The 11,642-nt window shown below is 50.2% G+C and overlaps 5 protein-coding genes across 5 annotated transcripts; 2 read left to right on the top strand and 3 right to left on the bottom strand.

Moving 5' to 3' along the window:
• Positions 1–893: 893 nt before the first annotated feature.
• Positions 894–2,296, bottom strand: LOC131281477 (retinol dehydrogenase 12-like). Its single transcript, XM_058310812.1, has 5 exons — positions 2,238–2,296; positions 1,860–2,123; positions 1,374–1,790; positions 1,184–1,300; positions 894–1,102 (listed from the first exon to the last, which is right to left on the bottom strand). Exons 1-5 carry the CDS (start codon positions 2,294–2,296, stop codon positions 1,000–1,002), a joined length of 960 nt encoding a protein of 319 aa, XP_058166795.1. The 3' UTR covers positions 894–999.
• Positions 2,297–3,106: 810 nt separating this feature from the next.
• On the bottom strand, positions 3,107–4,313 carry LOC131281476 (activating signal cointegrator 1 complex subunit 1). Its single transcript, XM_058310811.1, has 3 exons — positions 4,102–4,313; positions 3,611–4,036; positions 3,107–3,537 (listed from the first exon to the last, which is right to left on the bottom strand). Exons 1-3 carry the CDS (start codon positions 4,311–4,313, stop codon positions 3,123–3,125), a joined length of 1,053 nt encoding a protein of 350 aa, XP_058166794.1. The 3' UTR covers positions 3,107–3,122.
• A 214-nt stretch (positions 4,314–4,527) lies between these two features.
• Positions 4,528–5,847, top strand: LOC131294789 (putative methyltransferase C9orf114). Its single transcript, XM_058322833.1, has one exon. The coding sequence runs from the start codon at positions 4,567–4,569 to the stop codon at positions 5,845–5,847; it is 1,281 nt and encodes a 426-aa protein (XP_058178816.1). The 5' UTR covers positions 4,528–4,566.
• A 3-nt stretch (positions 5,848–5,850) lies between these two features.
• On the bottom strand, positions 5,851–6,136 carry LOC131281485 (mitotic-spindle organizing protein 1-like). Its single transcript, XM_058310819.1, has one exon. It carries the CDS (start codon positions 6,127–6,129, stop codon positions 5,884–5,886), a length of 246 nt encoding a protein of 81 aa, XP_058166802.1. The 5' UTR covers positions 6,130–6,136; the 3' UTR covers positions 5,851–5,883.
• A 306-nt stretch (positions 6,137–6,442) lies between these two features.
• On the top strand, positions 6,443–11,094 carry LOC131281468 (condensin complex subunit 3). The gene is made up of 3 exons (XM_058310802.1): positions 6,443–7,454; positions 7,519–10,255; positions 10,330–11,094. Exons 1-3 carry the CDS (start codon positions 6,493–6,495, stop codon positions 11,092–11,094), a joined length of 4,464 nt encoding a protein of 1,487 aa, XP_058166785.1. The 5' UTR covers positions 6,443–6,492.
• Positions 11,095–11,642: the final 548 nt, after the last annotated feature.

The raw sequence follows: 11,642 nt of genomic DNA, 5'->3' as shown, positions 1-11,642 counted from the left end.
ATGATTGACCCGATGATCCGCGATTCCAACGCAGCAAACGATGTGTGTGATGCAACGGATATTGCGTAATGCCAGGTAGGGGGTGGGTTCTAGCGACAAGGAGGAGAAGGAATATGTGGGGCGCTAACCCGTAGGGAGGAAAGGCCAACAAATTGTTCCCACAGCAGAGGTAATAACTTATGTAGAATACGAATTGTAGGCAGGTATATTACAGGATATTTGAATTACAAAAGAAACAAATATAATCTAACCGTCTTGTTGTGTTTTCATTAGTACGATTCCGAACAGAGACTCGATGAAGGACAAAGGGCAAACCTGTGAGGGGATAGCACTGATCACCGCACGTAACTGAAACGACATAGAGACGCAGCATGCCTTGTTTTTGCTTCCGGTTACGACAACATCCATCGAATTTGAGAACGTTGCGCCGCACAAAAAGGAGGGCCAGACGAAGGTCCTCGGTGATTAAGGCTACGTTAATCGTCTCCTCGAATCCTGTCAAATGGTCCATGCTTCTTAATCCTCAGTAATTCGTGTCCAAATGCAATGTGTTAACACAGTCAGGACATTTTCGGAACGTGGAAAGCGTAACTGGTTCCTTCGAACGACAAAGAGTGATGGAAAGGGCTTACAATTATTCGGCATTGTTCTGAACGTTGTAAAACTAAAAATGAATATTAAATAAAGATACAAATGAAATGAAAATTAAAATATGTCTTCTTATTGTGTATGAAAAACGAAAGAAACGTACATACTCCAAAATGTATTCTCATGCGCGACGGTCCCATATCTCTGGTTATTTGTTTCTCAACACAAAAAGTAACTCAGCATCCTATTTTATTCCCTTCGGGCATTAGTATTCAAAATATACCCCACTTCCAGAGAGCGTTAGACTAATTATAGACGTAGGCTGTGACCCTGTGACCGATACAACCTGTTACATGTTTTCGCTGAATCACGCAAACGCAGCCGAGCCTCAGCTTATCTGACCTAAGACGTCTATCCCACGCTCAGTTTCGTCATCTTGGCACTTTCGTTCCACAGCCACTCGGCAAGCTCGTCGTCGCGGGCGTACTTGCTTAGTTTTTGCTCACGACAATCGCTGCAATTGCATCAATGCATGTCGGTTAACGCCACCCGGTGGAAGGGTGAAGCTTTTATGCATGGCACGCGTCATACTTACGCGTAGTACTTCCCACTCTCCTGCGCGAGATCTTCATCCAGGGCCGTGTAGAGTGTTGTCTGCGCTCCGGACAGTGGCGTTTTGAAGGCAACGCTCAATATGGGTTTCACAAGTTTGCTGTGACAAAGGGACAGATGAAGCGATACCTAGAGGGGGAGGTTTCCTTTTGGTGGGGAGGACAGTTACTTACTGATCGAACAGGAAAAAGAACGATCCCATATGCCGAGGGAGTTCCGTGTCGACCGTTCCGGGGTGGACGGAGTACGTGGTCACGCCGGTACCCGCGAGCCGTTTGGCCAGCTCCCGCGTGAACATCACATTCGCGAGCTTACTCTGGCAGTAGGCGGTCACCTGGTTGTACGAATGCTCACTGTTGAGGTCCTTCCGGTTGATCTTGCCGTACTTGTGCGCCAAGCTGGAGAGGTTCACGATACGGCTGGGTGCGGCCGCCTTGAGCGCATCCAGCAGTAGATTGGTGAGTAAGAAGTGTCCCAAATGGTTCACACCCAGCTGCTGTTCGAAGCCGTCCTTTGTGAGCGCTTTCGGGCAGGCCATCACTCCCGCATTGTTGATCAGCAGATCGAGCCGCTTTTCTTGAGCCAAAAACCTTAGGCGGGTTAGAATTTTAATGGAAATTATGCCACAACCGGCCTTGCACGATTTCGACCGCACATACCTTTGTGCAAACTGCCGAATCGAATCCATCGATGCTAGGTCCAGCTCGAGCACATGGATGTCGGAGAGTCCGGTTTGCGCCACTATGTCATCCCGGGCCTGGTTGGCACGCTCCAGCGAACGGCATGCTATGTACACTTTTCCGCCACGTTTCAGCAGCTCCCGGGCCGTTTCCTTACCGATGCCCGTGTTGGCACCGGTGATGAGGATCACTTTCCCATCGCAACGGGTGCTCTTGCGGAACTGACCCCCTTCGATGATAAGCCTACGGAGAATGGGAGGGGCAGACCGACACTTAGCTTAATCCGGGCACGCTGCGCCGATAAGCCACCGAACTGATAAGCCCTCAACTCGCATGGTCATTTCAGTTGGGTCGTACCTGGCTAGCTTGTAGGTTAAAACGGCCACCACGGACCCTATCACAATTGTCAGCAGCATGGTGCAATCCGGGTCACGGTTGGGTCTTTACACTGTCGCTCAACCGCACCGTAGAAACCGCGGTCTGATGAACCGCTCTCGGCACGAAGCAGTTACTAAATGATGCCGCATCTTACTTCTACCAAGTTTCAGCAACTTGCCCGCTTCCGAGCGGTATTAGTTGCTGTGTCCATCGTGTTGTGCTCCAACGCACATGTGCTGTGCTTGTATTGTAATTCCACCTCTCTCGGGTTTTGCTTGAGCTGACGCCTTAGTAAGTCGCGGGCATCAACTGAATACTAAAAGCGAAAGGAGAAGCCGTCGTAAACGAGTAAAAAAGCGGCGGTGGAGCATTAGAGAACCCGGTAAGGGCGAACCGCGAAAGCGTTGGATACTATAAACTTCTCCAACACGTTTCGCCTCGTTTCACGTTATTCGCACTTTCCACCGTGTCCGCGTATCGACAGAAACCATATCTCTTGCCGGTGGCCCCATAATTTAGGGGCTGGAAATATAATCCGCGTTTTGTTGTCGATGCATGTGTAAACTTGGCATTGGAATTACACCTTGACCAGCGGGGCTTCGAATGGAGCTACAAAAAAAAACGTTACGCAGCCGACCCTAACATTCCCTCGGAAACATTATGAAATTGATACAGCGGTTGCACGTGCACGTGAACAAAAATTAAGCCACACAACAATGCAATGGAAGGGAGATGATTGGAATGACAAAAATTGGGCTATTCGTTGGGTGCTTTGCTGTCCCATAATTAAATAATGTTTCTATTTTTAAACACCACAAATTTCGCACACTGTGCATGAGGTTTCCGTTTTTATTATTTGTTCATTCACAGCTTGATGGTGGCGGTAGCCTCGTAGAAGCCGGTGCAGGACGTAGAATAGCGTTGGGAGAGATGGATTTCGTTCACCGTCAGCTGGCCAAAATCGAAATCACCGTAAAGCCGCAGTATTTCACTGGCATCGAAGGTAATCCTTCGTCGTTCCGCCTCTTTTTCGTCCACATTGTCACCGCTGGATGTGCGGAACAGCGAGTTGATGAGCGTGGCGTGCAGTTTGACGTGGTCATATTTACGCTGCATCAGCCCTTTGGAAATGAAGTACTCGTATATACGATCCGCGATACTTTGCAGCGTTGGGGATTCAATTTTGGCGTACAGTACATCAACGGCATGCGGATCATCGTTCATGTATTCCAACCCGCGTACACGCAATTCCATTGGACCGTTTTCTTTTAGCAGGGGGCTGTAAAAGAAAGATTTCGTGGGCAGATAGTTATTGAAATGAACTTGCTAAATGCATCCAACATGTTCCATACCTAATGATAGCATCCTGACAATCTTGCAGGACCTGCGCCGCATTCGCCCGGTCTTCGTTGTCCATCAAACTTAACGTGCAGAGGGTTATGTGCAGTTTTTCCGGTTGTTGAAACAAGGATTCATCAACACGAAACGCTGGCGGAAGTTTGGTCAGAAGTTTCTCGCGGAAATCAATAAATCGCTTCATGATTGCCGGATTATTAAGCGGCACGGAGAGAAAGTGTGTGAATTGCTGCTTGTTTCGAGCACCGATTACAATGAGCTCAATGCGAGACCGAGCAGCGGCAACCGACTTTCGGGTGGTGGCCGTTATCACGATGTTGCCAGTTGTGCCTTGCTTCGGTACCTTTATTTGTGCCTTCGTTTCAGCCTCCAGCCGCTGGCGCGTTTGTCCCTTTGCTCCGATGATCATTGCGTAGAACGCTCTGCAGACAAAAATTGAAAATTGTCAACCAAGATACACAAATCTAAAATTGTTGGTTTTTCTTACGCTGGCACGTGGAAAGCCGTTTGAAATTTCCCCGCCTCGTTCAGTTCTATGTCGTATTCCTCCTCTTCACGATCATCACCATAAATATCGTCTTCTACGTAGCCTTGCGGTCGTTCGGACAACTCTTGGTCGTCAGAATTGGGCATTTTGGTATGATTCACTCTGTAGCACCGCGTGCCAATCCACATGAGTTGGGGAGACATTACATCCATGATGTTGCGGCTAGGATCTGGATAAGTTCGTAGTGCGTTGGCCAGCGTAGCAATTTGTAGAAACTATGGTGTACAGAACCAGATCGTAGTGTAAATATTTACATCGTCTATGCTGTGAAAGCCGTTTATGATCCATGGTTTACTACTCTCGTCGTCATGTTGACGGGTAAGCAAAACAAGGCAACGTGCATTTGTTTATTGTCCATCGGAGCATTCGTTTTGCTTTAATCACCAGAATCCATTGGCTTCCAACATGAAGGTGAATCAGAAAAAGCGTCTAAAGGAACGAGAAAAGATGGAGCTGAAGGAAATAAAACGACAGAAACGCCAACAAAATCTGTTAAATCGTGTCAAAGAGCAGTTCGAGGAAATAGAGCAAGAAAAGCAAGCGGCCTTGGACGATGTGCCGGTACCGGTGGTGTCCGAAGACCAGCGTGTATCGACGGTCAGCATTGCCGTGCCGGGATCAATAATGGAAAATGCTCAATCCCCAGAACTCCGAACATACCTCGCAGGGCAGATTGCACGAGCGGCGTGTGTTTTCCAGGTCGATGAAGTCATTGTATTTGATGACTGTGCGCCGCATAACCAAGGCACGGATCGAATGGCATCAATAGAAACGTCGGAAGGTGCGACCTCGGCGAGACGTTGCTGCATTCAACTGGCCCGCATTCTGCAATATCTGGAGTGTCCGCAGTACCTGCGGAAGTACTTCTTCCCCATACACAATGACCTGAAGTATTGCGGTCTGCTCAATCCACTCGACTCGCAGCACCATCTACGGCAGCTGAGTGAGTTTGTGTTCCGCGAGGGCATCGTGACCAACAAACCGGTCAAGATGGGCAAAGGTTCCTTCGTGAACGTTGGTCTGCTGAACGACGTGCGGGTCGATGATGTGCTGGAACCGAATGTGCGAGTGACAGTAAAGCTTCCGGAGGGAGCCGAGTTGAAATCGAGAAAGTTACGCGCAAAAGTGGTGCCACCATCGCAGCCCCGTCAAGAGACGGGTATCTACTGGGGATATACGGTGCGGATCGCCAACTCACTGTCCCAAGTGTTCACCAAAAGCCCGTACAAAGGAGGCTACGATTTGACCATCGGTACGTCAGACCGTGGAACCAATGTGCACGAGTTGGAGGCGAAAAGTCTCTCCTATCGACACGCCTTGGTTGTCTTCGGAGGTGTACTTGGTCTGGAGCCGGCACTGGAAAGTGATACCAAGTTGACGGTCGATTCGGTGGAGGATTTGTTTGATGAATATCTAAATACCGTTCCTGGACAAGGTTCCCGAACTGTGAGAACGGAGGAAGCCATATTGATATCGATGGCAGCACTGGGTGGAAAGCTGCATCCGGTTAACGCTCCAAAACCGTTCGCCTGTTTCGATGCTATCCCGCAGAGTAAAGATACCGGGATACAACAGTATGCCTTCAATGACGTACGGACAAAACCTAAAAAAACACCCAAAACCAGCGTTCCCGATGCCCTGCCGGTAGTAAACGTAGTGGACGACTATATGTCGCGCTTTGACTAGATCCATTTTTTGCTTCAAATAAACATTTATTACATTCTACTCCTCCGTTGCTCCATTATTGATAGCAGCGACCTGGTTGCGAATTTGTACTACGACCTCCGAAAGCGCCTGTGGGTGAACGCCGGCCTCTAGCAGTTTGATGCAAATGTCCAGGGTTTCCGGGCTGAGCCCGGTATTGAGAAACTGGGAAATGTTCTGTATGTTTGCGCGAATCAGCTGTGACTGTTGCAGCCGCATATACTGGTTGGTGTTGTTTCCCTCGTTACTGTTCGGTTCAGGCATTTTTGGAATAATCTAAAAGAGGCACAGAACATGTTATGTATAAGCTGGGAATATGGGAAACTTAGGATAGCTGCTTTAAATTACAGTAAATTATCATACCGTCTTGTTCGATCCAAACAACACAAACTTTCTGCAAATAACAACATGAAATGACAAGTGCGGAAAGAACGCAGCCAATGTTAGGAACCGTTACTGAACGTTACGCGATTTTGAAAATCTACTCGCCATAACTGTCACAACAAACAAAGTAACGCTTGATGTCAAGCGTCGGTTGTTAGAAAAGTGGCGTAGCGTTGCAAGAAACGAGCTGTTATCATCATAAAAACTGTTCAAAAGTGAGAAACATTTGTGCAAAACATAGAAATGGCACCGCGCAAGCGAAAAGTGGTGGTAGCTGCACCCGTTCCTTCGCCGGAAAAGGTGAAATTTTCCACGGCCGTTATGCAGACGATGCTAAATGCGCAAGCAAAAGAAACGACGCACCCCAAGCTGATCAACCAGCTTAAGCGACTGTACACGTCCGTGCCGCACGATTCGTTCATGAAATCCTTCCTCCAGGTCATCAAACGACAGATGCAACACGAAGAAACAAACGAGTATGCGAACAACGTGCTAAAGTTCTGTGCCAAGTTCGTCGCCGAGCCCGAGTACAGCGAGCAGTCGGTAACGCACCCGGTGATGGAATCGATCTTCAACTGGTTGCTCAGCACCATCAGCGGCGCTCCGTTGGTACGGTTTCGCATTTGCCAACTGGTGAACCTGATCTTGAACGCGCTGGGATCCGATGCCACCCTGGACGACACGATTTGTGACAAAATTTTGCGCTACATGCTCGAACGGATGCGAGACGTATCGCAGCAGGTGCGCGTGCAGGCCGTGCTGGCTCTCCAGCGGCTGCAGGATCCGAGCAGTCCGGAGGATACCGTCGTTCGCGCGTACACCTACCATCTCGACAAGGACCCGTCGGCCAAGGTGCGCCAAACGATCATTACTTGCCTGGGGCGCAACTATCGCTCGATTCCGAACATCCTCGAGCGGCTGTGGGACGTGGATGACCGCGTCCGGCGCCACACATACATGCAGATGAGTAGCTTCCCAGTTCGCCAGTATAAGGTGGCGCAGCGGCTCAAGTTCCTCGAGCAGGGCCTCAGTGATCATTCGGAGAGCGTACGCAAGGTGGTGCGGAATGTAATGATACCGCAATGGGTCGAATCGTATCAGCGCGACTGTGTGGCGTTTGTCGAGGCCCTTAAGCTCGATGCCGATGAGCAGGAAATGGATCGCTTTCGTAAAACATCGAAAATGGCTCTTAGCGAAATCTTCAGGTACGGACGGAAACGGCACCGCCACGACGTAGCATCCTTGCGTTAATCTTCTTTTTTCTTTCAGCAAAAACGGCGTGAAGGAAATGACGGAGATATTGCAGTTTAGCGAAGAAAACAGGACCGTCGCCCTGGATCAGTTGACCATTGAGCGCGCCATTTGCTGGCAGGCAATGTTGGAACACATCCAAAAGACTAAGCCAGACGAGCTGGAAGATTACATGCCAGAGTTGAGCAAATTTTGCGAGTACCTCAAACTGTTAGTTGAAAATCCCGGCATGGCCGCGTTCGTAAAGTGCACAAACAGCAATACGACGAACATCAGCAACCAAACGTCCCCGGGCCAGCCGGACGGGATGGACAAACTGCAACAACTTTACTACCAGTACATCCTGTTGACGCTGCTGGAGATTGTCACAATGTACGACTTTGGCGACGTGTTTGGGTGTGACAGCTTGAAGCTTGTGCTGTCCGGTATCCTGTGTAGCGAGACGCTCAACGAGATGAACGTAAAGAGCATAATGCAAACGTTCGAAAAGCTGCTGCCGGACGTTGAGACACGGTTGAAGTTTTTCGTCGACCTTGTTAACTCCATACTCGAGCCATCTCGCCAGGACGTCTCAAATAGTTCGCGCGTTCTCGTCGAATCCTATCTCGAGCAGCACCCGGAGCAGACGGCGCTGAAGATGAAAATTTCATCTTTGCGCCTGAAGATACTCGACCTGAAAGAGCAGGAAACGCTGCTTGTACAGAAGAAGGACTATGCCGGCGCGCAGTGCGTCTCGGAAAAGCTGAACCAGTGCAACGAAGAGTACGCCAACCTGGTGAAGCCTTTGCTGCAAGAGATGACGACGTCCATCTCGAACACGACGGGTGAATCCAGTTCGACGCTGGTGTTTCGTGACTCGATATTAAAGCCCAAACGGATGACACAAGCGACGATCATCAAGTGTCTGCAGGTGTGTTTCTACCTCGTCAACAGTACGACGGTGCGCGGACTCGACCCAACCGTTTGCGATCTGTACAAGTCGTTTATCAGCCGGTACGTGCAATCGGCCCAGTTGCACACCCGAAACTGGGCCCTTCGGGCGTCCACCGCGTTCAGTATGCTGTACGATGGGCTGAGCAAAGATACGTTTCAATTGCTGTACCAGCAGTTCCTGGATACGGCATCGACGCGCCTCTGGAAGACGGCGATCGAGGGCGTGTTCGAGCTGCTCGATCGGTACGGGTTCGAGCACTTCGATCTCGACAAGGACGATACCGCGAAGGACGACTCGTCACGCACGAACAAGAGCTCGCGCCAGCTGTTCAACCGGCACAGCGTCGGCTATCCGGACGATCTGTCGTCCTCCACCACGTGCAACGGTAATGAATTTTACAAAATGTCCATCCACTTCATGGATACCTGTGACGACAACGTGATCTGCTCGACCATCATCGAAGGCTTCTGCCGGTTGATCCTGCACGGCCACTGTACCTCGCCGGACATCGTGTCCAAGCTGCTGTTGCGCTTCTTCAATCCAACCACCGATCCGGAAACGCAGCAAGTGCTCGGAATCTTCTTCGAAGCGATGATAAGGAAAAAGCGTCAGGAGCTGCTGCAGAAGGCACTGCTGCGGACGCTCTTTGCCGTGCTGGAGGCCCCGAACGAGAGCCCACTGGCCGAGGTGCACCCGGAGACGGTGGTAAAGTTCGTGATCAACTCGACGCAGCCAATTTTTTGCAGTCCGGGCGTCAATCCGCACAATGCCATCGCGGTTACCTTCCTGCGCGTCGTGCATGACAATCTGACGCTCAAGGATCTGCTGCGAATACTCAGTAATCAGCTGCTCGTGCTCGACATTACGGAAGATCCGGCACTGCGCGGTGACCTCGCGAGTGCGGTCAATGGTATACTGCAGGAGTCGAATCTCGACCCGAAAATTGTGAAAAAACTATCCACCTTCCGCGAGATGATGTTGGGCAAAATCCGCGAGCCACTTTCGTTTTCTTCCTCGCGCGCTCCAACGACGCTGACGACGAGTGCGACCGAACTCGGTGAAGAGGCCATCGAATCGCCATCGACTGAAAAGGAACCGAGGGAAGCTGAGCAAGACGATGACGATGATGAGCTGCGGGAGGAAGAGGAGGAAGAGGACGAAGACGTAGAAGTGGATAGATCAAGCGATCGTCCGAAGATCAACAAATCCATCCTCCAGGAGGATTCCGACGCGGATCTGCTAGCTTCGCCTATGAAAGCGGCCGATGTTCCAAACACCCCATCATCACCCGTTCCGATGACGACCCCTCCCCAGTTAGAACGTTCGGAAAGTTCGATGAAGTCTTTGCGTCGCTCGCTATGCTTTGGTTCCTGTCCACCACCAAAGGGACCTCCGAAAACGAGCACCATCCCCGCTCCTTCATCGGAAGGAACGTTCAAGGTGCCCGATGCGCCTGCGTTGCGCAAGATCCGTGGCCGAACAAAGGAACCGTCCACAAGCAGTGCAATGAAAGACCGGACAATGCAACAAGCACAGAAAGAGAAAGACAGGGAGCAGGTGGAAGAATTTGAGATTCCTGCTACACAGGAAGCTGAGGACGATCACTCCAGCGGGAACTCCCATGAAACGGACAGTGACAGCGAGATTCCAGAAACGCAGTCCACTCCGTTAACGACCGGTCGGAAAAAAAGTATCACGGGTCGGACAAGTGCGCGCCGTAACGCATCGGCCGCCGGCAAAAGATCGGATTCGACCAGCAGTAGTTCCACGAGCGAATCAACGTCGGATGGGGAGGTCGTTAATGGGTCGCCGAACGTAACGGTAAGGACGTAATGGATATGATGATGATGGGAACGGTTTTGTTTTTGACTCTTTTCTCGCTCTGATATTGATAGGTAAGCCGAATAGATCGTTCCGCGCGTCCGTTGAACAAGGTGGCGGCCAAAACGTTGTACGAGCGGAGTATCGCGACACCTGGAACGATGCCGCGCATCACTCGCCACGTCAGCCGACAGCAAACGATCAACGGTAAGGTGATGACGCGCAAGTCACTCTCGGCATTCGGTGCTGCATCGCCAAAGCTGCCCGCCAGCGAAGGTGAACGCAAATCACGTGCGAGACAATCCAACGCCAAAACACCCTCCCACCAAACGGCCAAAAAGCCGACGAAAACGGCCGAAAAGGTGTCTACGCCAGATCGTCCCAGCCGAGCCTCGACTTCTCGACGCTCGAAAAATGTGGACGAACAGTCACCGTCACCGTCGGCTTCCGCTTCCAAAACACATTCGACCACGACGAACGTCCCGTCGGGAACACCGTCTTCGAGTCTCCCAAAAACGCCCACCCGAACGTCGGCAAGAGGGGGGAACGTCGGCTCTAACGTAGCTCAGCCAGCAGCCGTATCTTCTCCCGGGAAGCGATTCCGTGACCGTAAGCCACCGGCAACCGATGCCAACAGCAGCACCGACAGTGGGACGTCCACGTCGAGCCCGATTAGGTTGAAGCGAGCTGCGGTCGTACTGACACCGCTCAGTGTCGCCAGCCATCGCCATTCGAAACACCGGGAAGGTATCACCGGCGCTATAACCAGCACCAGTACGCCAATCCAGACCACTTCACCCCGCAGCAGACCGAGCCGGAAGTCTGTGTCGCGGAAGTAATGGCTATCTGAATTTTTGTACTATCAATTTTATCTACTTACTTTCGTATAAATGATTTTTTTAAGAATAATATGTAGTTGTGCAACAAAAGGTAAATGAATAAAATACATTTTTACTACGAAAGATCGTCGACCGTATCATTAAGCAATTTTAGTTGTAACTCAACTGTTTGTAACTGGGGAAATCATTGTACAAAATAATCAGAATAAACATGGTAGGCGCTTCCTTTTTCTTCGGATGCGCACACTTTATGCCGCAGGGCCGCGATCTAATCATCGACTGTAATTTATTTTGCCCTTGCGTTTACTACAAAAAGAGTTCCTTTTCTTTATTATTAATTTTTGTTGATGTTACAACATTCATAGTTTCTTCTCCACTCCCACACGGAAAGCCCGTTTCTCGAAGACGAACTCCACTGGAGAACTTGTATGTATTTGATTGGTATTTGTGGTTGTTTGTGTGTGTATGTATGTGTGTTGCGTACTTGTAGTTTTTTTTCTTCGTTTCTTTGAAAGTAATAAGGTTATCATTTTGCTTGACTTACTTTA

Source organism: Anopheles ziemanni, chromosome 2, assembly GCF_943734765.1.
Source record: "Anopheles ziemanni chromosome 2, idAnoZiCoDA_A2_x.2, whole genome shotgun sequence".
Classification (NCBI taxonomy): Eukaryota; Metazoa; Arthropoda; class Insecta; order Diptera; family Culicidae; genus Anopheles; species Anopheles ziemanni.
Note: the sequence above shows the minus strand (reverse complement) of the source record. Positions and strands in the feature narration are given on the sequence as shown.

What these genes read in the sequence shown, in the direction of transcription:
- LOC131281476 (XM_058310811.1), bottom strand. Translation starts at nt 4,313, where the DNA reads ATGGATGTAATGTCTCCCCAACTCATGTGGATTGGCACGCGGTGCTAC. An exon ending in ACGGCTTTCCACGTGCCAGC is followed by an intron (nt 4,037 to 4,101) that starts GTAAGAAAAACC and finishes TTTTGTCTGCAG; the next exon opens with AGCGTTCTACGCAATGATCA. An exon ending in TGTCAGGATGCTATCATTAG is followed by an intron (nt 3,538 to 3,610) that starts GTATGGAACATG and finishes TTTCTTTTACAG; the next exon opens with CCCCCTGCTAAAAGAAAACG.
- LOC131294789 (XM_058322833.1), top strand. Translation starts at nt 4,567, where the DNA reads ATGAAGGTGAATCAGAAAAAGCGTCTAAAGGAACGAGAAAAGATGGAG.
- LOC131281477 (XM_058310812.1), bottom strand. Translation starts at nt 2,296, where the DNA reads ATGCTGCTGACAATTGTGATAGGGTCCGTGGTGGCCGTTTTAACCTAC. An exon ending in TTAACCTACAAGCTAGCCAG is followed by an intron (nt 2,124 to 2,237) that starts GTACGACCCAAC and finishes CATTCTCCGTAG; the next exon opens with GCTTATCATCGAAGGGGGTC. An exon ending in ATTCGGCAGTTTGCACAAAG is followed by an intron (nt 1,791 to 1,859) that starts GTATGTGCGGTC and finishes AACCCGCCTAAG; the next exon opens with GTTTTTGGCTCAAGAAAAGC.
- LOC131281468 (XM_058310802.1), top strand. Translation starts at nt 6,493, where the DNA reads ATGGCACCGCGCAAGCGAAAAGTGGTGGTAGCTGCACCCGTTCCTTCG. An exon ending in GCTCTTAGCGAAATCTTCAG is followed by an intron (nt 7,455 to 7,518) that starts GTACGGACGGAA and finishes TTTTTCTTTCAG; the next exon opens with CAAAAACGGCGTGAAGGAAA. An exon ending in ATGGGTCGCCGAACGTAACG is followed by an intron (nt 10,256 to 10,329) that starts GTAAGGACGTAA and finishes TGATATTGATAG; the next exon opens with GTAAGCCGAATAGATCGTTC.
- LOC131281485 (XM_058310819.1), bottom strand. Translation starts at nt 6,129, where the DNA reads ATGCCTGAACCGAACAGTAACGAGGGAAACAACACCAACCAGTATATG.